General features: G+C 45.0%; 1 protein-coding gene across 5 annotated transcripts in view; it reads right to left on the bottom strand.

The window, feature by feature from the left end:
* ABCC8 (ATP binding cassette subfamily C member 8) overlaps window positions 1-23,538 on the bottom strand; it is a 241,379-nt gene that overhangs the window by 52,026 nt on the left and 165,815 nt on the right. For all 5 annotated transcript variants that reach the window (XM_068260341.1, XM_068260342.1, XM_068260344.1 and 2 more), the window contains 5 exons: window positions 21,270-21,368; window positions 20,676-20,760; window positions 17,936-18,016; window positions 5,021-5,158; window positions 4,777-4,902 (listed from right to left, as the gene is read on the bottom strand). In XM_068260341.1, coding sequence (XP_068116442.1) covers window positions 4,777-4,902; window positions 5,021-5,158; window positions 17,936-18,016; window positions 20,676-20,760; window positions 21,270-21,368 — 529 coding nt within the window. The remainder of the gene's footprint in view (window positions 1-4,776; window positions 4,903-5,020; window positions 5,159-17,935; window positions 18,017-20,675; window positions 20,761-21,269; window positions 21,369-23,538) is intronic.

The raw sequence follows: 23,538 nt of genomic DNA, 5'->3' as shown, positions 1-23,538 counted from the left end.
CAGACAAGTGTGGAGCTATAGCGATTCAAGAGTGACAGAGATAAAAATGTGGCTGTGCTATAACCATAGAGGCAAAGGAGGCAATTGCCTCAGGGCTCCTGAGTACTGCAGTGCCCCCAGGTCTCCCCTGACTTGTGCCCCCGGGGCCCCTTCACTGATTTGTCAGAATAGCAACTCACCTATCCTGAGTTGCTATGGTGACACTGCTCCAGCGCTGCTCCATTCATGCTCCGTCTTCATCCTCACTGGCTGCCCTTTCTCCATGCATGAAAAAGAATTGCCCCAGAGCTCCAACCACTGACAAGTTGCAGCACCAGGGAGTCAACCAGCATACACCCCCGGATCCCACAGGGGTGTACAGTCAGCAGCAAAGCGTACAAAAAGCTGGGTCTTCATCTGGATTTTGCAATATTAGCTTTATTTATTAGTGGTAACATAGCCACAAAAAGCACAACGTTTCATCACACCGGTGCAAGATGGCCCTCAAAAAGCACAGCGTTTCGTCACACCGTTGCAAGATGGCCCTCAAAAAGCACAGCGTTTCGTCACACCGGTGCAAGATGGCCCTCAAAAAGCACAGCGTTTCGTCCCACCAGTGCAAGATGGTCCTCTTGCACCATCCCATCCTTAACAAATATCTTTATGGATCATCTTAAAATCAGTCTATTCATTGAAGTGGTCTGAAACTCAGCATTTCTCCTTTGCTCTAAAATATTACTTACAGCTTTAAACCTACTACCAAAAAAAATGTAGCAGAACAGCATTCAAACAGTTAAACACAGCATTTTGTTCTGCAGTAGAAAGATCCTTCAGCTTATGATCCGCATCTGAAGTGGTGATAACATTATCTTTTGTTTACATTCCTTAGTTGCTACAATAGTTCCATTTCAGCCACGTGCTAAAATGGAACTGTACTGGGTTTACAAGCAGATGTAAACTCAGATGAGACATTTTCCCTAGATAGCTGCTATATTTATATATTAAAATCTATGATTAAAATGCAATGGCAGCTTTCAGAGCAGATAAACTGTACTTTGGGACCTTGTAATTTGTAAAAAGACAATATTACTTGTGCACAAAAGCAAATATTAGTAACTGAATGGGTAATAAAATGTAGGAAAACACATTTTTATTGAATGCAATGTCAGAGTTTTATTCCACTTTAAGAACTTGAAATATGACAAATACATATTTGTTATTTGCCTGTTATTCTCGATTTGTAACTGCTGTGGAATGACCCTGTGGAAAGCATCCAGGAAATGATTAATGAAGCAAATAGGGCCCATAGGCTCATCAGATTTACTGCATATATTTCGCATGAGCAGGTCAATTATAAGGATGCTACAATTTCTAAACAGTCATCATATGTTGGGTACTCAGCTGGATAGAGCGCCTACTGACCGACCGTAATGCTTTATTAAGAAATGACGGTTTTCAAGATCGTAACATCATCAAAGCCATCCGCATGGGGCAGTTCCTCAGGCCAAACACACATCCTTATCTGATGAAGATTATGCAAAGGCTACAGAAGAACGTGTTCATAAATCTGTAGTCTACGCATATGACAAACCGGATTTGATGAGGATCAAAAATGAAGTGGATATACTGGGAGATCTTTGCGAATGATAAAAGAGAAAAAAGAAACAGTTGCTGATAGAATACCATTTCTTCAAGCAGGAATATGAATGTAAATGATTAAAAATACGATCGAGAAATACTGGCTGATAGTAAAATGTGATAAAGAAATTGTGGGTTTATTCCAGCAGCTAACAGACATGTACATTATCGCACTGGACAGGATATAAAGGTTAATCACATGTTTACGTACAACAGCTCTTTTGTAGTTTATAGCCTGAAATGCCCTTGTAGTTTAATGCATGTGAGTTAGACTATCAAACTTGGGAAACAGAGGGGTCAGGAACACACAGGGACACACAAGTAGCGTTATGAGATTTGTCAGTGGTGAAAGCGGATGTGACACAAAACACTTTAAGGAGGCAGGGGGTAGTGCTACTGTGCAGGTGTGATGTTGTGTTCTGATTTGGGGTCTACCTATGCACAGGAGTGATGGGTATGGTAAGATACTGTTACAGAAAGAGGCTAGGTTAATGAGCAGTATTAAAATTACGTGAGATGAATGAAAATGTACTAACAAAAAGTTTCATCTAGCAGATGTTGTATAGGTAGTACCCAGTTAACGAACGCGATAGGGACTGTAGGTTCATTCTCAACCTGAATCTGTTCTTAAGTCGGAACATTGTGCCATCTCTGTCCCCTGTACCTCCTCCGTGCCCCCCTGTGCCTCCAGTGTCCCCCTCTGTGTCAACTGTGCCCTCTGTACCTGCTTATACAAGTTTAAAAGCCATTTTTTCTTTGATTTTTTTAAAATCGATTTTCTCAAAAACTACAAGTCCAATTTAAAAAAAAAATGTTTTGACTTGTTCCCATGGAAACAGAGAATCCATGCCATTTGTATCAGTGGGTCGTTCATAAGTCGGGCATTTCGTAAGTTGGGGACTACCTGTACTTGTTTTATGTGTTTCTGTTTTATATATACCGGTAGGTGATTTTAGGGAAGACACTTGTGGTAGCCCATGTGGAGCTTAGCAACAGCTTTCTGAGCAGGGTCTGTGATGTGTAAAGTGGACCTACTTACATTATTCTAATCCAGAGGATTGTCACTTTGTGATTTGGGAAATATGTCGCAAAGGTCATCATGTAGGACACCATTAGCGACATAGAGGCATGGCTTAAACAGAACAACTAATTAGCTGAAGTATTTGTACTCACAAGCAGCGGTCTGGAAATCATAACTATAAACACAATATAATGTAGCACAATTCGAGATGTTCAGTATACTTATCGCAAGTGCATAGAAAGCTTGAATTAAGCATAAAATGTTAATAATAACAATCGCAAGTCGAAATGTACATTTAAACGGGACTCAAACATTCTAGTTTTTAAAAAATCAACCATCTGGGAAGGGATTGGGTCCTATTTACACTTAATGCATTGCTTTGCATTGAGTTACATTGCGTTGCATTTTGGAAAATTGAATGGAACGCAACAAAACTTAACGCAATTTAACACAACGCATTAAGTGTAAATAGGGCCTCAAGGTGCCCCCTATCTGTACAATTTTCAGTGAAGAATCGCTGGAGCAATCAAATAAATGTGATAGATTGACCGAAAATAAACCTTATTGGTGTCCTAAATTGACTGTGAACAATTCTAAAACATGGCCACTAATGGTCCAATTTTCAGCAAATAATTGTTTGAGCAATCACATAAAATGTGATCAAAAATAAAATGCTGTAATACATTCATTATTTCACCGTCACTAAACCAATCTGTACTTATAATTACAACTGATTATAAAAAAACAAATTTCCTATCGACAAAATTGTCCTCGGACAATTACTTTTATAATCGTTCGCAGTCGATTGTTAACACGATGGGGTACATCATCAAAGTTCATTTTCTTCCAACCTCATCACAATTATCTGATTGCTGAAATTATTTTTTTGCAAAAAAATTGGACCGTTAGTGGCCACCTTAATCGTGATTATTCAACAACAATTCAGTCGATACGGAAAAACATTTTTTTTTCTAATCGCTTGTGATAGATAGGAAGTTCAGATTGGTTCATTGGTAATTGATGCATTATGATATTTTATTTCTGATCAAATTTCTCTGATTTCTCGGGCGATTCTTTGCTGAAAATTGTAGCGTTAGTGGGAACCTTTACAATGTGATTTTCATGCTGAACTCCCCCCACACTGATGAAGAAGAAAGGAAAGTGAAACGAGCAGATATTAGGGAGATACACTAACTAATGCTATGATCATGGAATGGTTGTTGCTGAATGCGTCCAGCGTCTTGCTTTGTGTTTGATGATTAGTGTGTGTGACTTGATGGTGCCGCCACAGGTCTTCCTTCCCCTCGGGGTGTTTCCGCTGACCCCCGGGGAACTGTAGACCTGTTTCTGGTTTGATACCGCAGTGTGTCCTGTATTATGAACCTTTTCATTGTGAGTCATACGCCCAGCATACTGGTGTCCACAGGTGCACAAGACTAAATACACCACAGATTCATATTCACATAAAATGCATTGAGAGATCTTCCACAACAGGAACAAAGGACATAACTAAGGATTAATATCCTGAAGCATTATCACAATGCAGACAAGCATAATCCGTATTTTAAGCAATATTTGATTTTTTTTGTTTGTCATGGTGGACTCATCAGGGCCGGTTCTGGCTACAATGGGGCCCGGAGGCAAACGTAACTTGGGCAGGCCCCCCGACGCCCATCTCCCAACCATATCACCCCCAGGGCCCCTAAGCCATTTGCCAGGCACGATCCAACATACCCTCTCTCATGGGTCACTGTAGCTCGAGGGGAGCACCTTGGGAAGCTCTCACAAGCTCTGGGGCAATTGCCATCTTTGCCTCTATGGAAACGCCAGCCCTGGGACACATACAAGGACTGTTGGCCAGCTGGGATCTGAACTTGATCCCTCAAGCCACATTTTGGGCCTGAGTTCTGGACAAAGTCTTCACTAGCCTATATGCTAACAACGCATCTGCTACAATATAGAGGAGCGGAGGGACAACGCATGGTGCATGATGGAGGGGCTTCCTGTGAGTGTGATGAATGTGGAGAACAATGCTCTCAAAAGGTCGGTCAGGTGTTGGAAGATCCGAAATTCCAGATCTCAGGGGGCTCCCATGTACTGCCCAGAACCCGCCACATCCCCTTGATAACCCTTCTTACCTTCTCCAGCTCCTGATCCTGGCGGTTCATCAGCGTCTTCCAATGTTCATACAACTCCGGATCAGATTTCTGGATGTCTTTCAGCGTCCCTTCCCGCTGGATGGTTCCGTCCTTCATGGCTATAATCTGCAGAGGAATTCATGAGATGCACCTGACAGATCACATTGGGTACAAGACAAAGCACAGAGAGTATACAGACACACTTCATATACAAGCATTGCACACAAAGCGGTGCCTCTCTTACCCAGTCAGCATGAATGAGGTACTGCAGCTTATGGGTCACCAGCACCGTCGTCCTCTTGTTGTCCCGTAACATCTTCAGGATCCCGTCCTGCATTAGGTGATCACTCAGATGGATGTCCAGAGCAGAGAAGGGGTCATCCTTTATGGGTAGAGCAGATAAACACCTGAGTGTAACTTCCTCTGGGTCAGAGGCTGATGTAAACGTATCAGTGATAAATGTATAATAGAACTGGTGAATATGTAAAAATTGTAAAAATGCACAATGTTGTGTGGCTGTTGTGAGGAAATCACTGTTTGACTTTCTTCAAGTTGCCCATATATCTAGTGATGTATGGGCAGATTGACCATTAACCTTGGGGGGAGGAAGGGGGACATTATACACTTGGGGACAGCAGAACAGCATTCAAGCAGTTAAACACAGGACTTACTTTTTCAATAGAAAGCTCCCTGCAGTGAGATCCAAATCCAAATAGGTGATAACATTATCTTGTGTTTACTTAATGGTAGCAAGAGAGAAATGTAAACATTCCCTGGCAGCTGTGAAACTCCTTCTAAAGCCCCATATACACGATTCTTTGTGCGATTTGATTACGATTCTATTTACGATCCGATTAAATCCGACATGTCCGATCTGGATTCGATTTGCCATTGTTTTGCAATGGCAAATCAAATTGAATCGAATCCCGATCGGACATGTCGGATTTAATTTGATCGTAAATAGAATCATAATCGAATCGCACAAAGAATCGTATCGTGTAGATTGGGCTTTAGGGACCATTCACACTACAAAGTAGCAAAACGGTAGCACTTAGCTCTACCGTTTTGCGTGGGTGATTTTACCGCGATTGGTGCGGTAAAATCACTGTACACATTGGTGCAGTAAAATCACTGTACACGCCCTAGTGAGAATGGGCCCTAAGTTTGCAGACCAGCAGCCATCTCAGAAAAATTCACTGGGTACATTACAATAAGTACTCAGGAGAGTTGCTAGGATCCCAGGAGATCCATAGCAGTTTTGGGCACTCCAGTCAGAAAATGGGTGTGGCCATGCAGCAGAATGTGGGTGTGGTCATGGGTGGAGCCACATTTACATGAACTTAGATGTAGCTATGAATAATAATACTTGCACACAAAATCAAATATGATAACTGTATAGGTTATAAAAAGTAGAAAAACACATTTTTTATTGAATATTATGTCAGAGTTTAATACCGCTTTAGGAAGAAGTCCCCTGCCAGCAATTGAGAGGATGTCTTCTCATAAGTACACTCAACCTCTAAGGATAACATGCATAGAAAGGCCTACTCTATGATCTACTCCCGATCTCCATAGCCATTATTTAACTTTTTTTTTTTTTTACTAAAAATGCAAAACAGTCAAAAATCTTTTACACAAAAGTAGAAAAAAATAATATAACTTGAAGAGCAAACATAACTTCAAATTAAATTTAAGATCCAAGACCCAAGAGCTAATTAATCTCACAAATTAATTGCAGTATCTAAATTACAATAGGAAACGATTATAGAGTACTACAACCCATACCCAAGTATATGCAACTGTTCTTCAGCTCTGACAACATACACAAATCTAGGCTTAGAAGATAGGGATCCTGATATCACCATGTGACAGTCAAGAATGTTCGTGTCACACTCACCCCACCAGGCTCCGACGTACTCCCCGAGTTCAGTCCCATGTGTGCGAGGGTGGACTTCTGTGTTCTGTTCCGGGTCGGCGGCGTATGGCATTGTGCAATATGCGCACGCGCACAGGCCGTTGTGCGTGCGCAGAGCACTATGTGATATGCGCGTGCGCACAAAGAATTGCGCGCATGGCCAGTTGCGCGCGCATGCGCAAAGCCTTGTACGGGCGCGCGCATGTGCAAATGATTGTGCACGTTCTGCGCATGCGCAGGGCGTTAATTTCGGCGCCAAAACTCTGTATAAAAGCAGCACTGCCCACCATTGCTGTGCTGCTCTTTCTGACAGCTTGGCGTAAGCCCCGTGGAAACTCTGTCTGTTATTACTCTGACTGATCTCCGGTTTTGACCCTTGGCTTGTGACCCCGACCTCTGCTTGAATTCCGCCTGCCCTGACCCCTGGATTGTGACCCGACCCTGCGTGATTGCCGCCTGCCCCGACCTTTGGCGTGTGACCTGTTTATGCTGATTGCCGCCTGCCCTGAACCTCTGGCTAATCGTCTGACCACGTCTTCAACTTCTCACACATTAGCGTCATTGTTCTCCCAACCACTAGCTGAGGTTATCCCAGTAGTGACCTGGTGGGCACTAGGCAGCGAAGACCTGCACTCCCCTTAAGGGGGTGTGGGTGAAGACCCGTGGTCTCTTAGATTCCACTACTGGGGAACCCCTCTTCCATCAGTGGGAGGGTCAACAGTGTCTGAAGACTTCTGACCTGGATCTAACAGTAAAGAGCAGCCAAGATGGACGCTAGTGAGACACGCTCGCCGGTGGAGATCCTTTACGAGTTGGTCACGCAGTTGCGTGTATCCGTGGATGAGGTCCAGAAAGGTTACCGGGAGATCCGAGATCAACTACTGAGCCCACCTGCTGCGGCGGACGGAGCTACTGCTCCTCCTGCCAGTCCTGAGCCAGTCCATGTTCCGGTTGCTGTGGCTCCTCCACCCGAACCCAGATTGCCTCTTCCTGAGCGGTTTACAGGCGACCGCACGAAATTCCGCTGGTTTCAGAGTGCCTGACGCCTCCACTTTTCATTACTTCCAAGAACTTTCTCCAATGAGGAGATCAAGGTGGGAGCGGTCATTTCCTTGTTGCAGGGTGAACCACAGGCCTGGGCTCTTCGTATGGTGGAACAGCGCCACCCAGCCTTGAGTGATCTGAACGCATTCTTCACTGCTATGGCGGAGATATATGATGATTCAGGAAGGGCCTCTTCTGCTGAATTAGTTCTTGAATCCCTTCGGCAGGGAAGAAGACCTGTGGAGGACTACGTCACTGAGTTCCGGCGCTGGCAGGCTGATGTTGCATGGAACGACTCTGCCCTTAAGTTTCGTTTCCGTCAGGGGCTCTCTGATGCTATCAAGGATGAGCTGGCTAGGGTGGGAGTACCGGACACCCTGAAAGAACTCATTCGCCTGTCTATCCAGATCGATAGGCGCTTAAGAGAAAGACGAGCAGAGAGGTCTGGGAGTACTCGCGCTGGAGGAAGTTTCTCTTCTCCTCTGGTTCCTTCTGGTCCAGTCTTCGATCCATCTCCTGTGACTGATGAACCGGAACCTATGCAGTTGGGATTGGCCCGTCCAGCCATCTCGTCGGAGGAGAGACAACGGAGGAGGACTTCCAATCTATGCCTCTACTGTGGAGCTTCTGGCCACTTCTGCCTGAATTGTCCTGTCCGTCCCTCGGGTGAGCCTGAGTCAGCTGTGTGTTTTAGCAGAGCTCCTTGTATGCCGCCAGCTTCTTCTCATGTTCCCCTCATCCTCTCATTACAGGGCCCCAGAGGAGGGATTATCGAAATTAAGGCCATCATAGACTCTGGAGCTTGTTCTTGTTTCCTGGATCTGTCTGTGGCCCAACGACTCCAGCTCCCCACTCGCTCCAGATGTCAACCTCTGACCATCCAACTGGCTGATGGATCTACCATTGGATCTGGTCCCATCACTTCTGAGACCTTGCCGTTGCTTGTGACCATCCAGGGGGAGCACCAGGAATATCTATCCTTCGATCTTCTACTATCCCCATTATTCCCTGTGATCTTGGGAATGCCCTGGCTCAAGACCCACAATCCTGTAATCAATTGGGACACAGGAGAGGTATCCTTTCCCTCCAACTACTGTCTACGCTCTTGCTATCCTCGTGCTGGAACCCTGTTCTGTTTAAGTTCCCCGAAGAAGGACATTATTCCTATGGAATATCATGACTTCCTAGACGTCTTCGATAAAGCCGGGGCCGATACTCTTCCGCCTCATTGTCCTTACGACTGCCCCATTGATCTCCAACCTGGAGCTCCTATTCCTTTTGGAAGGACATACCCCCTCTCTGAACCTGAGACTCAGGTCATTAAGGAGTATATAGAGGAGAACCTCAAGAAGGGATTCATCCGGCCTTCTACCTCTCCCGCTGGGGCAGGGATCTTCTTTGTGGGAAAAAGAGATGGGTCCCTTTGTCCGTGTATTGATTACCGGGAGCTGAACAAGATCACGGTGAAGAACCGGTATCCGCTGCCTCTTATGCCAGACCTGTTCCGCAGACTTCGGTCGGCCCGTATCTTCTCCAAGCTTGACCTACGAGGAGCGTATAACCTGATCAGAATCCGAGAGGGGGACAAGTGGAAGACGGCCTTTCGTTCCCGCTTTGGTCATTATGAGTATCTTGTGATGCCCTTTGGCCTCTGTAATGCCCCTGCCACGTTCCAGCACTTTGTCAACGACATCTTCAGAGACTTCATTGACGATTTCTTGGTGGTCTACTTGGATGATATCCTTGTTTTCTCTACTTCCAAGGAGGAGCATCACAAGCACGTCAGAAGGGTTCTTGCCCGACTTCGCACCCATAGACTTTATGCTAAGCCGGAGAAGTGCGAGTTTGATAAGGAGAACATCCAGTTTCTTGGTCTTAAGATTTCCCCGGCTGGGGTTGAAATGGATCCCCAGAAGGTGTCTGCAATCCTGGATTGGCCCGTGCCTGCTGATCGAAAGGGGGTCCAAAGATTCATCGGATTCGCCAATTTCTATAGAAGATTCATAAAGAACTTCTCTTTGATCGTGGCTCCTATCACTCAGTTAACCAGCACCAGCACTCCTTTCCGATGGACCCCTCAGGCTCAATCAGCTTTTGAACGACTCAAGGTCTGCTTTACCACTGCTCCCATTCTTATGCATGCAGATCCCGCCAGAGCTTTCGTTCTAGAGGTCGATGCTTCTGAAATCGCAGTTGGGGCTATTCTTTCTCAGCGCTTTGGTCCAAAAGCTATCCTCCATCCGGTGGCTTTCTTCTCCAGAAAGTTGAGTACTGCGGAGAGAAACTATGACGTGGCGGACAGAGAGCTCTTAGCGATTAAGGCCGCGCTGGAGGAGTGGCGGTACCTCCTAGAGGGCACCGAGCAACCTGTACTCATTCTTACTGATCACCGGAACCTTGAGTATCTTCGTTCTGCTAAAAGATCGAGGCCCCGACAGGCAAGATGGTCACTGTTCTTCTCTCGCTTTAACTTTCATTTGACCTACCGTCCGGGTTCCAAGAACTCCAAGCCTGATGCCTTGTCCCGGATGTTCCATTCAGGGTTGGCGCCTAGTTCTGAGCCTGAGAACATCCTCTCTTCCCAGCATTTCCTCCTTCTTCAGCCCAACCTCCTGGAGTCCATTAAGCATGTCCACAATACCGCGAGATCTTCTTCCAGACCTAAGCATCAAGGATGGACTGCACTACTTCCAGGGCAAGTTGTTTGTTCCTCTGGAGTTTCGTCTCCCGGTTCTACAGTGTTGCCATGACAACAAGCTGGCGGGCCACTTCGGGGGAGACAGGACTCTGGATTTGCTCCGGAGAAACTTCTGGTGGCCTGAGATCTCCAAGGATTGTAAACAGTTCGTAGCTTCCTGTGAAGTATGTGCTCGCGCCAAGAGTCCTCGTACTAGACCTTGGGGTCTTTTGAATCCTCTACCTATACCCGAGAAACCCTGGGAGAATATAGCTATGGACTTTGTTGTGGAGTTGCCACCTTCCCAGGGCTTCACTGCCATCTTGGTAGTGGTGGATCGTTTCTCCAAGATGGTCCACTTCCTCCCTTGCAAAGGTGTTCTCTCGGCAGCTGAAACGGCGAAACTGTTCCTCCAAGAGATTGTTAGGCTCCACGGGTTACCATCAGATGTGGTCTCTGATCGTGGGGTACAGTTTGCATCCAGATTCTGGCAGGAACTCTGCAAATGCCTGGGAATACATTCTTCACTTTCTTCCGGTTACCATCCTCAATCTAACGGACAGACTGAGAGGACAAATCAGACCCTCGAGCAGTATTTAAGATGCTTCACCTCGGCTTCTCAAGACGACTGGTCTTCTCTTCTGGCAACCGCAGAGTTTGTTTATAATAACACCATCCATTCCTCCACCAATCAGTCTCCCTTTTATGTGAACTACGGCTTCCATCCTTCTTTCTTGCCCGGGATTAACTTTACTCCTACTGTGCCTGGAGTTCAAGAGAGAGTGTTGGCTCTCAAGGACAACTTTAAGGAGGGCCAGAGGATCTTGAGCCAAGTGCAAGAGAGAGATAAGAAGTCAGCTGACAAGTAAAGGAGAGAGGCTATCAGCTTAGTTCCTGGAGACTTAGTCTGGCTGTCCACTGCTCATTTGAGACTTCGATGTCCTTCCAAGAAGTTGGGTCCCAGATTCATTGGGCCATTTCCAGTTTTAACCCAGATAAATCCAGTGGCTTTCAAGCTCTCTCTTCCTAACTCACTCCAAGTACATCCAGTATTTCATGTATCCTGTCTCAAGAAAGTGATACCCAGCAGAATTCCTGGTTGCACCACTGTGCCTCCCCCACCAATCTTAGTGGATGGAGTTGAAGAGTTTGAGGTGGAGAGGATTCTGGATAGCAGGAGAGTTAGGAACTCCATCCAATATTTAGTGAAGTGGAAAGGGTTCGGTATGGAGGAGAATACCTGGGAACCTGCCAAGAATATTCATGCCCCAAGACTGGTCAGACGGTTTTACCAAAGGTTCCCGGACAGGCCTGCTCTTAGGGGCACCCAGAGGTTGCCCCTAGGGGGGGCAATGTCACACTCACCCCACCAGGCTCCGACGTACTCCCCGAGTTCAGTCCCATGTGCGCACGCGCGGAGGGTCCCTTGGACTTCTGTGTTCTGTTCCGGGTCGGCGGCGTATGGCGTTGTGCAATATGCGCACGCGCACAGGCCGTTGTGCACGCGTGCGCAGAGCACTATGTTATATGCGCGTGCGCACAAAGAATTGCGCGCATGGCCAATTGCGCGCGCATGCGCAAAGCCTTGTACGGGCGCGCGCATGCGCAAATGATTGTGCACGTTCTGCGCATGCGCAGGGCGTTAATTTCGGCGCCAAAACTCTGTATAAAAGCAGCACTGCCCACCATTGCAGTGCTGCTCTTTCTGACAGCTTGGCGTAAGCCCCGTGGAAACTCTGTCTGTTATTACTCTGACTGATCTCCGGTTTTGACCCTTGGCTTGTGACTCCGACCTCTGCTTGAATTCCGCCTGCCCTAACTCCTGGATTGTGACCCGACCCTACGTGATTGCCGCCTGCCCCGACCTTTGGCGTGTGACCTGTTTATGCTGATTGCTGCCTGCCCTGAACCTCTGGCTAATCGTCTGACCACGTCTTCAACTTCTCACACATTAGCGTCATTGTTCTCCCAACCACTAGCTGAGGTTATCCCAGTAGTGACCTGGTGGGCACTAGGCAGCGAAGACCTGCACTCCCCTTAAGGGGGTGTGGGTGAAGACCCGTGGTCTCTTAGATTCCACTACTGGGGAACCCCTCTTCCATCAGTGGGAGGGTCAACAGTGTCTGAAGACTTCTGACCTGGATCTAACAGTCTGATTCCCTTTCATGCTAAAGCTAAGACCCAATGACACCCATCTCTCATAAGAACTTGAATTTTCTCCACATCAAGTAAGAGCTTGTGCACCACCAGCTGATCAAGGGGGACTTTTGCCAAATAAATACCAGACATTGTGGGCTCCAAGTGTCGAAGCAAATTACTAGACTAATTTCTAAAAACCGTATCCACACAAAAATCCCCTCCAAGCCTAAATGCCTCATACACACGCCCAGCATAAGAGAGTTGTGAGAAGAAAAGGATACCAAGGACCCCTCCCACCTGTTAAAGGTATTTAAAAAAAGGAAAAGATCCATAGTCACCTCCACACCAGCCCACTGTTTCCAAGGACAACCACACTTCATCAACCTACAGTGCTTCTATTTTCTCAAAAGCTTCAAGTAGAAAAACAACCAGGCCATATCAAAAGGTTTCAGAGAAATGCTGGAATGATAAATCAACCTTACCCCTTTCATCAAAATGAGGCCTTTCTGTAAGCCAAGGAAAGGAGGGGGGAAAGGCTGCGCATCCCTAAAAACATGCTGCAATTGAAAAAAACTCCTTCTGAGTTTCCTGTTTGCATGATAAGTAGTAGTGGATTTGCATATCATTTGCATCTGAATTGAATGCGAAGTGTGCAGAAAATCTATTTAGGTGCTACACACTGAGCTGGTGGTCATTTCAGATGCAGCCTTAGTGGTATGCGCTGGCGTTCTCCTCGCTTTCTGTAAGCCACCCTGCCACCTCGATAGGTACCGGTAAATAGCATTTTTCTATATAGGGCATAGCTTGTTTATTTTCTTAATTTCAGACATTGTACCTTGCTCTTCACAAAGTGAGACAAGAACATCAACATTTCTCTTCAAGATTGGTCGGCCACATAATTATCAAGTTGTTTTTGATTTGCTAGGCTTCATAACAATCAGACAGCCTTCTTTTTGGTAAATTCCAACAATGTTGCAGAAATCTAGGATAGATATCTGTGACTGAGAAGAATCCCCAAAGGATTGTCTTATTGTTCTACTTCTAGAGGTGATGATTTCAACCTCTAAATGTCTTGTCCTAAATGTCCGAGGCATTTAGGACCACAGACAGCATAAGCTGGTTAGAGAACTCCACTGGCATGAACCTGAGTTATCAAAACTTTATATTCTACGTTTACCACAATGAAAAGTGAAACTAGTGCCGTCTGGGTAGTGCTCAATGTGAAAGTTATCCAGACCAGTTTCCCAAGCCATTCTACTGGCACTAATGAAGAAAAACAAATTATGTAATTTTCATACCAGCATCCAACACCTTCCATCTTATGATAGTATTAAAGTTACCACCAAATACTACCTGTTGTTGTTTAAAAAGGAATGGATGGATCTTTAACAAAAAACACTTCATGCCTGAGCTGGGTTAAGGAGCACAAATATTAAGTGCAGATCATGACGCCTCATGGTGCTACCAATACCAATCATCAATCATTATTATTTATATAGCGCCAATATCTTCTGCAGCGCTGTACAGAGTATATAAACTAATTACTGAACTTACCCTCAGAGGGGCTAACAAACTGATCCCTACCATAGTGATATATCCATTGTAGTCTAGGGCCAATTTTAGGTGGAAGCCAGTTATCTGTATGTTTTTGGGATGTGGGGGGAAACCCATGCAGACATGGAGAGAACATAACAAATCCATGCAGATATTGCCCTGGCTGGGATTCAAACCGGGGACCCAGCACTGCAAGGAGAGAGTGTTACCCACTACGCCACCGTGCTGTCCATGCATCTACCCAATGACCTACTTGAAAGTTACTCTGTCTATTCTAAAACACTCTGCTATGAGTCATGGCTGCAAGAGCCCCAAAGAGCAGTCATGGTTAAAATCATGCATGTATAGTAGAGGATATGCTAGCAACAGGAGATAAAAAGTTAAAAGGTGTGTCTTGTTTTTATTGGTTCCACTGAAGAAATGTGTTTGTACATCAGAAACGCTCTCTCTAAACTTTCTCAGCTGCAAAGACAAAAATGTGCTTAAATGGGTTAAAGTACCATCAAGGTTCTCGCAACGCCACCTCTTGGGGAGGCAGTCCAGAGGTTTCATCTGAAAACTCATCATTGAAGGCACAGAAGCTGAGATCTGAAGGGGTTGGGTGATTCAATCACCTAATATGCATTCTCAGACTTTGCTGCTGTTGGAAGACGGGTGTAGAGCAGCCACCCTTCATTTCTGCAAACTTCCTCACAATTGCCAAGTTTTCAGTGAATGGGCTTTCCTGGTTAATGGTTAATTTATGGTTATTGAATCATCAGGAGGATTTTTGTCTTCAGAGACTGGTAACATTGTGTTTTTACCACAATGGTGCTTTCAAGCAGTACTATTATTTTTATGACACAACGTTTTTTAATCAGATGAAACATTGATTCCTATACTGGGCCCCAGTTCGAATTACACTCAAAACCTTATATTGGAGTAAGACAACTTATGAGGGTAATGCATAGTGTGTGTGGTTCTTGATGTGGTTTAAAGGGGCAGGTGCCTAATTGGTGGATGGAATTAATAATTCATGCTATTTGATTTTTTAAAGAATTGTATTACTTTTTATTAGCGCTGTGGATTTATATAATTTTAATAATAGAATATGATTGTGGTGAAGACATCAGAGTGTAAGCTCCTCTGGTACAAAGGCTTATGGGAATGGACCAGCAATCTCTGTACAGCTCTGTTCAATATGTCTAAACTATAGTAAGTTATTATTATTATTATTGATTTATAAAGCTTATAATAATGTTAGTATGTGACTGTGGTGAGGACTTTGGAGTGTGAGCTCCTCCGGTGCAGAGACTGACAGGAATTGATCAGTGATCTCCGTACAGCACTGTGGAATATGTCAGAGCTATAGAATGTGTATGACTGTGGATAGGAAATTAGAGTGTAAGCTCCCTTGGTTCAGAGACTGATTAACTGCCCCCTATACAGTGCTGAGGAATATGTCAGAGCCAGATAATAATAATAATATGTGCAGGGGTTGGAATGAAGTTGGGTGGATTATAAAATATTGTTTCGGAGATACTAGTTGTTTGGTTGGGCATTATTTAGCATTAGTTGGTAGCTGGGAATGTGACATGTGTTCGGAGAGGATGCCACACGTTCCTCGAATAATCTCGCTGCCGCTCTGCCCTGACTAATCCTCCTGTGGCACATATGGGGGCTTCAGGGATTATCACTCCCCTGACACTGAGGGAAATGTCTTTATGTCCAGCAGAGGTGGTGACAGCCATAAATCAGATTATGTTATTGGACTTCATAGAGAGATGATAAAAACAATACATTTGTGTGAGGCGGACTGGATGAACTGCAGTTAAGATGGAGAAACATCCAATCACACCAGTGGTGTAGGATCAACATAGCAGCAATAGTGGCTACTATGGAGCCTGTAGCTACAGGGGGGCCCTGTGTGCGTGGCTGGCATTACCAGGGCTACATATACTGGGGGGGGGGGGGGGGGCTACTTCTGGTTACCTATAATGTGTGTCATTCTTGCTACCTACACTGGGAGGCCACTTCTGGCTACCTATACTGGGGGCCCCTCTGACTACGTATACTGAGAGGACTACATATACTGGGAGAGGGGGGGTTACCTATACTGGGGGGGTACTCCTGGCTACCTATACTGGGGGCCCCTCTCACTACCTATACTGAGAGGACTACATATACTGGGAGGGGGGCTACCTATACTGGGGGGGCTACTTCTGGCTACCTATACTGGGGGCCCCTCTTGCTACCGATACTGAGGGGGCTACCTATACTAAGGGTGGGCGATTGCTGGCTACCTATACAGGTAGTTATCTCTGGATATCTATACTGTGGTGGGGGTGGGAAGACACTTCAGGCTACCAATATTTGGATGGGGGACCTCTGGCTACCTACGGTATACTGAGGCTTCCTGGGGCTATGTAATACTGGGGAGTACCTCTGGCTACCATGAGAAGAATATGTAGGCTGCCATATTTATTTGCTTTTAAACAACACCACTTGTCTAGCAGCCCTGCTGATCTATTTGGCTGCAGTAGTGTCTGAATTACACCAGAAACCAGCATGCAGCTAATCTTGTCTGATCTGACAATAAGTCGTAAACACCTAATCTGCTGCATGCTTGTTCAGAGGCTATGGCTAAAAGTATTAGAAACAGAGGATCAGCAGGACTGCCGGGCAACTGGTACGGCATAAAAGAAGATAAATATGGCAGCCTTCATATCCCTCTAGCTTTAGTTGTCCTTTAATTACCCGAGAGCTGAATAATGAATGATACAGTGACCTACATCCAAAATACCTTGGAGACCAAACTAGAAATAGCCCAGAGACTTCATCACATGACTTGTAAAGATTTTGAGGGTGGAGAAATATATTATTTGATGGAGAGGAGCTGAAGGGGACGGTCAGAGAAAATATTCAGCGAGACTGATCCATAAAGTTCTACTGAACATTTCTCCATGAGGCTATTAGTATTCAGAGAAATGTGTAACTGGGACTCTCAAGCAGAAGAAAGATGAGATTTCTGCTGTACAATACGAGTCTGATTTACTAACATCCTCCTGGGCTGAAGATGACAGGAGAATGTGAATGATTCTGAAAACCTGGCTGGGTGAGGGCTGTAACTTCAATCGTACAACTGCTAATTCACTGCCCATTGAGGCGGGTTTTAAACCTGAGGAAAGTGATCTGCCAGCCCCATCGCATCGCCAAAAACTAGATTCTCATGACTCTGCGACAGAGTGCACTGACAGGGTCATACGCATAGTGCCACCCAACCACATGCCGATCGCCCCCCACCAACTCCCCTCGCCCATCAATGTACTCCCTGCTGGACAGAAATACCTCACCAGTGCTGCTCGAAACTGATCCAGATGCTACTCGGATAGTAGCTATCCAAATTTCTCCCAGTAATGAATTGCGGCCCGGGCGGGGGGTTTAAATCTTACCTATCATGACGTCTTCTTCGTCCGTCCCTCGTCGCCTCCCACGATGCGCTCCAATCCGGCGTCGCGTGACTTAAAACACTTCCTCCTTCCGGGTTGAAGGAGGAAGTGTATAGTCACGTGACGCCGGATTGGAGCGCATCGTGGGAGGCGACGAGGGACCTCCTATTTTACAACAGTTTTAAAAGGAAACTGCACTATCTAGTGATTTCTTAGGATGTCTGAGACAGTTCTGCACTGATTTCTAAAAACCTACCAATATTTTGTCTCAGATACTCTTGATAAATGTCTCCCTGTGCATGCTAGTCAGGTCTACCCAGGCAGGATTCCCCACTGTCCCAATGTCAGTTTAGAATTCAGGCTCCACCACACTGACAATGAGTGATAATACCAAATACTCACCAGGAACACGACGCTGGTCTGCTGATAGAGCGCCCGGGCCACGCTGATCCTCTGCCTCTGACCCCCCGACAGGTTTATTCCCTGGAACACACAGCAGGGGTCACTAGAGAGATACACATGGAACAATGCATATATGCCATGCACATGTTTACATTCTGCATCAATTCATGCAGAGAGGGAAAGAAATATTTGATCACCTGCTGCTGCCTCCTGACCAAGAAATGACTGGTTATGGTAGGGTTAGGTGTATACTAGCTGTAGAGACAGAATAGCAGTCTTGTCCCTGACATCCTTGGACAGCTCTTTGGTCTTGGCCATGGTAGCTAGTTTGGAATCTGATTTATGATTGATTGATTGCGTCTGTGGGCAGGTGTCCTTTATACAGGTCATGTAACAAGCTGGGGACATTTGGGGGTCTAGAATCGTGCTGGTTGATAAGGGATGAAATACTTATTTCACTCATTACAATGCACATCAAGCTCTGACTTTGGGGCACTGGGTGTTTGAGGGTTCTTTTGATGTTTGTCTGTCTCTCACAGCTACAATAAACCTACCATTAAAATGATAGACTGGTCATTTCTTGGTCAGAGGGCAAACGAGCAAAATCAGCAGAGGAATTAAATACTTATTTCCCTCATTGTATGACTCCATCCTCATCCATGTCCCATTATACCCCATGTCATAAGATGTGATATATTCCCATTATACAGCATGCCTAAATATGTGACACCATACCCATTTCATTATACCCCATGTCATAATATGCAACCTTCTCACTATCCCATTATACAACATATCATTAATGTGACATCATCTCTGCCCCATTATACCCCATATCATAAGTGTGATATATTGCCATTATACCGCAGGTGTAAATATGTGACACCATCCCTGCCCCGTTATACCCCATGTCATTAGATGTTACTCCATCCCTGCCCCATTATTCCCCATGTCATTAGATGTTACTCTATCCCTGCCCCATTATACCCCATGTCATTAGATGTTACTCCATCCCTGCCCCATTATACCCCATGTCATTAGATGTTACTCCATCCCTGCCTGATATATTGCCATTATACCGCAGGTGTAAATATGTGACAGCATCCCTGCCCCGTTATACCCCATGTCATAAGATGTTACTCCATCCCTGCCCCATTATACCCCATGTCATTAGATGTTACTCCATCCCTGCCCCATTATACCCCATGTCATAAGATGTTACTCCATCCCTGCCCCGTTATTCCCCATGTCATTAGATGTTACTCTATCCCTGCCCCATTATACCCCATGTCATAAGATGTTACTCCATCCCTGCCCCATTATACTCCATGTCATTAGATGTTACTCCATCCCTGCCCCATTATACCCCATGTCATTAGATGTTACTCCATCCCTGCCCTGTTATTCCCCATGTCATTAGATGTTACTCCATCCCTGCCCCGTTATTCCCCATGTCATATGATGTTACTCCATCCCTGCCCCGTTATTCCCCATGTCATTAGATGTTACTCTATCCCTGCCCCATTATACCCCATGTCATAAGATGTTACTCCATCCCTGCCCCATTATACTCCATGTCATTAGATGTTACTCCATCCCTGCCCCATTATACCCCATGTCATTAGATGTTACTCCATCCCTGCCCCGTTATTCCCCATGTCATTAGATGTTACTCCATCCCTGCCCCGTTATTCCCCATGTCATTAGATGTTACTCCATCCCTGCCCCATTATACCTTATGTCTTAAGTGTGATATATTCCCATTATACCACAGGTTTAAATATGTGACACCATCCCAAACTCATTATACCTTATGCCATAATATGTTACTCCATCCCTGCCCCATTATACCCCATGTCATAAGATGTTACTCCATCCCTGCCCCGTTATTCCCCATGTCATTAGATGTTACTCTATCCCTGCCCCATTATACCCCATGTCATAAGATGTTACTCCATCCCTGCCCCATTATACTCCATGTCATTAGATGTTACTCCATCCCTGCCCCATTATACCCCATGTCATTAGATGTTACTCCATCCCTGCCCTGTTATTCCCCATGTCATTAGATGTTACTCCATCCCTGCCCCGTTATTCCCCATGTCATATGATGTTACTCCATCCCTGCCCCGTTATTCCCCATGTCATTAGATGTTACTCTATCCCTGCCCCATTATACCCCATGTCATAAGATGTTACTCCATCCCTGCCCCATTATACTCCATGTCATTAGATGTTACTCCATCCCTGCCCCCATTATACCCCATGTCATTAGATGTTACTCCATCCCTGCCCCGTTATTCCCCATGTCATTAGATGTTACTCCATCCCTGCCCCATTATACCTTATGTCTTAAGTGTGATATATTCCCATTATACCACAGGTTTAAATATGTGACACCATCCCAAACTCATTATACCTTATGCCATAATATGTGACACCATCCCTAAACCCATTATATCACACGTCACCTCATCACTGTCACATGATACCCTACGCTAAGGTATGTGACAATATCGCTGTCCTATTTCATAATATGTGACCTTATCATGATGCCATAATGTTCTGTATCATAATATGTGACCTCACTGCTGTCACATGCCGGTATATCATAATATGTGACGTGACCCAATCATTGTCCTATTATACCATATATAATATGTGACCTCACCCCTGGCCTATCACACTCTATACAACGACTCTATGTATCCCCGTCTCTGGTAAACATGGACGGTCTCACCCTCTCTCCAATCTGTGTCTGATCTCCATGCGGCAGGATATCGATGTCGGGCTGCAGTGAACAGGCATCTATAATGGATTTATACCTGGAGACAGAACACGGACTGGTTATAATAACACTGAGACAGACACTTCAAGGTCATAGTTTCATGTAGATATCACTGAGTGGCTGGGAATAACTTGGTGTTAGGGTGGATTGGTGTCTCTTGGTGCGACTGTGTGCAACTTGATGTGGGTGTGGCTGATGTGTGGGTGTGACTATGTGTAGCTTGGTGAGAGTGTATTTGACTGGATGTGGGTGTGGCTGAGGTGCGGGTGTGACTAGGTGTGGCTATGGCTAGGCATACATAAATGAAGAAGTGAAGATTTGACTGGGTGTGGCTAGGCACGCCTGAGTGTGGCTGAGGTGTGAGTAGGTGTGGCTACAGCTGGGCATACATAGATGACTGTGATTGGGTGTATATTTGACTGGGTGTTGCTAGACGTGCCTGGGTGTGGCTAGGCCTGTCTGGTTGTGGGTGTAGATGTTGTCAGGATTTAAAACTCACATGGGGGTCACTGAGAGTGAATATAAGAGAATGTGGGGAAATCTTACTTTTGCTTATTGAAAGGGCTCTCGAAGGTGATGTTCTCCTCCACGGTGGCGTTTAGCAGCCAGGGTTTCTGGGAGGCGTACGCCACTGTTCCTCTCCGCCTTCACACAAACACACACAAGAAGGAGATAAACAGCAGAGGGTGACATGAGAAAAAGATAGGTGAATCCAAAGCTAAATAAGGTAGCTTAAACTGAACACCTTTTTGTGCTCTACAAAACATTTCACTGTTTGGATATCTCTTTTAGCACATTACATTACATTTAAAGCGGACCCAAACCAAACATTTTTTTTAATTAAAAATATTTAGTTGCACCACTCTGACACATACAAAGATAAATAAATACTTCTTCAAGCCTATGAGAATTTCAGTGCATGCTTTTCACCCTTCTCTTTTCATAACTAGGATTATACTGGGGGCAGCCATTAGCAATTCCTCCATTGCCGGAAACCACCTACTTCACCAGGGTGCCGGATTTTGTCCCGGCAATTTGAAAGGAAGGGAGGGGTTCCTCCAATAAATGTAAAATATTTTATATTTGTCATCATGCAGCTGAAAAAAGGCTGCTATTTATTATTATAATTTAGAAAATATATTTTATTTCTGAAATCTTGTATTTTTAATTTGGGTCCACTTTACAGGGGCACTATGGCGAAAAATTGTAAACTTTAAAAAATGTGCAGTTACTTATAGTACAGTAGGTAGTAGAAATCTGACAGAAGCGACAGGTTTTGGACTAGTCCATCTCTTCATGGGGGATTCTCAGGAATTAATTTTCAAAAGCACTTAGTGAATGGCAGTTGCTCTGTCCAACTGCCAAAAAACTGTGTAGCGAGCAGGGAAAGCTGGCCAGTATCATTTTAAAACCTGTCGCCTCTGTGAGATTTCTACTACCTACTGTAAGTGACAGCAACATAGGAGAAAAGTCATTTATCGCTCATTTTACTCTGGAAAAAAACGTACTTCTTATTTGTCCATGTTTGCACATATTTAAAGCTGTACAATTCTTCGCCATAATGCCCCTTTAATAATAACATACGGCACAATTTATAAATGTGGCAATCAGCTGATCCCCAGCAATTACTATTATTTTTGCAGAAATAACTGCACTTTTCTAAATATCTGCACATTGTCCTACTTATAACAGTGGTAATAATGAAAAGTGATTGACACTCTTAAAAGGGTTCTCACACTAAATGATCACCAATTTGCTATCGAAATATCACCATTTTTCATATACCGGTAATCTTATCACCTTGAATGCAGAGAAAGCTGTTTTTTTTTTACAAGATTTTGACATGTTTTTTATTAACTTTTTAAAATAAAAATAAAACTGTGTGGCCCCTACTCTCAAGTTTTTGGACCCACTTATAACTTTGCTGGGCCCATTTTGCTTCATCCCTCGTTTTTTGGCAGTGATTGCTCCACTGGATTTACTGGCCTGACAGCCAAAAGCACGTCCAGCTGTAACCACTAGCATGCTAAATGCAGGGGTGAGTGTCTTAACCTCATCTATGCAAATTGAAACAAAACTGTAATTACAGTCACTACACCGGCAGTGTCATAGTGGTGAGCACTCTTCTCTCATATACCATTTAATTAGGAAATGCTATCATTTTATCAATCGAACAGCTGGTGGACAGACAGGAGGGGGGTAAAGGGGGAGGGGTGGGTGTTGTGGGTATTTGGTGTGCATGGGAAAGTAATAGCGTTTCTGCTGAAATACGACTGGACATCTGCTGGTGTAAAGGTGCCCATACACTAGTCAATTTTCCCAACCGCTTTGATTATTATCAATGTTGCAACATGGCTGCTGGAACGTAATTTCGTCCGATTTGTGGCAAAAATCAAAATTATCGACTGATCTGAATGGAAATATTTCGCTCGGAATGCGGTGGTCGGTTGCATAGCGGTAGAGGGCATAGATATTGGGACAACCATCAAACACTCCCCAGGTCTCGCCCCAACTAAAATGTGCTTCCCCCAGGCCCGAGCCGAGTGGTGGCAGCAGAGAGCAAATTCACCTGTCTGCTGGTGCATTTCCCTTGTCCTTTGTCCACTCTCCATTCCCGCTGGGGCACCTGCACCACATGAACCAACAGCATGTACTTATGTTACACAATTACTTACATGCCACAGGGTCAAGGGGGTGAAGGAGCACCGATGGGGCTGAAAAGAGGAGCGCGTCAATAGACAGGTAAGTGTCCGCTTTGCTGTCAACACTCTGCATGCAAAGTAGGATGTTTCAGCACTCTGCATGCAAAGTAGGT

This window comes from Hyperolius riggenbachi, chromosome 11, assembly GCF_040937935.1.
Source record: "Hyperolius riggenbachi isolate aHypRig1 chromosome 11, aHypRig1.pri, whole genome shotgun sequence".
NCBI classification, from domain to species: Eukaryota; Metazoa; Chordata; class Amphibia; order Anura; family Hyperoliidae; genus Hyperolius; species Hyperolius riggenbachi.
Note: the sequence above shows the minus strand (reverse complement) of the source record. Positions and strands in the feature narration are given on the sequence as shown.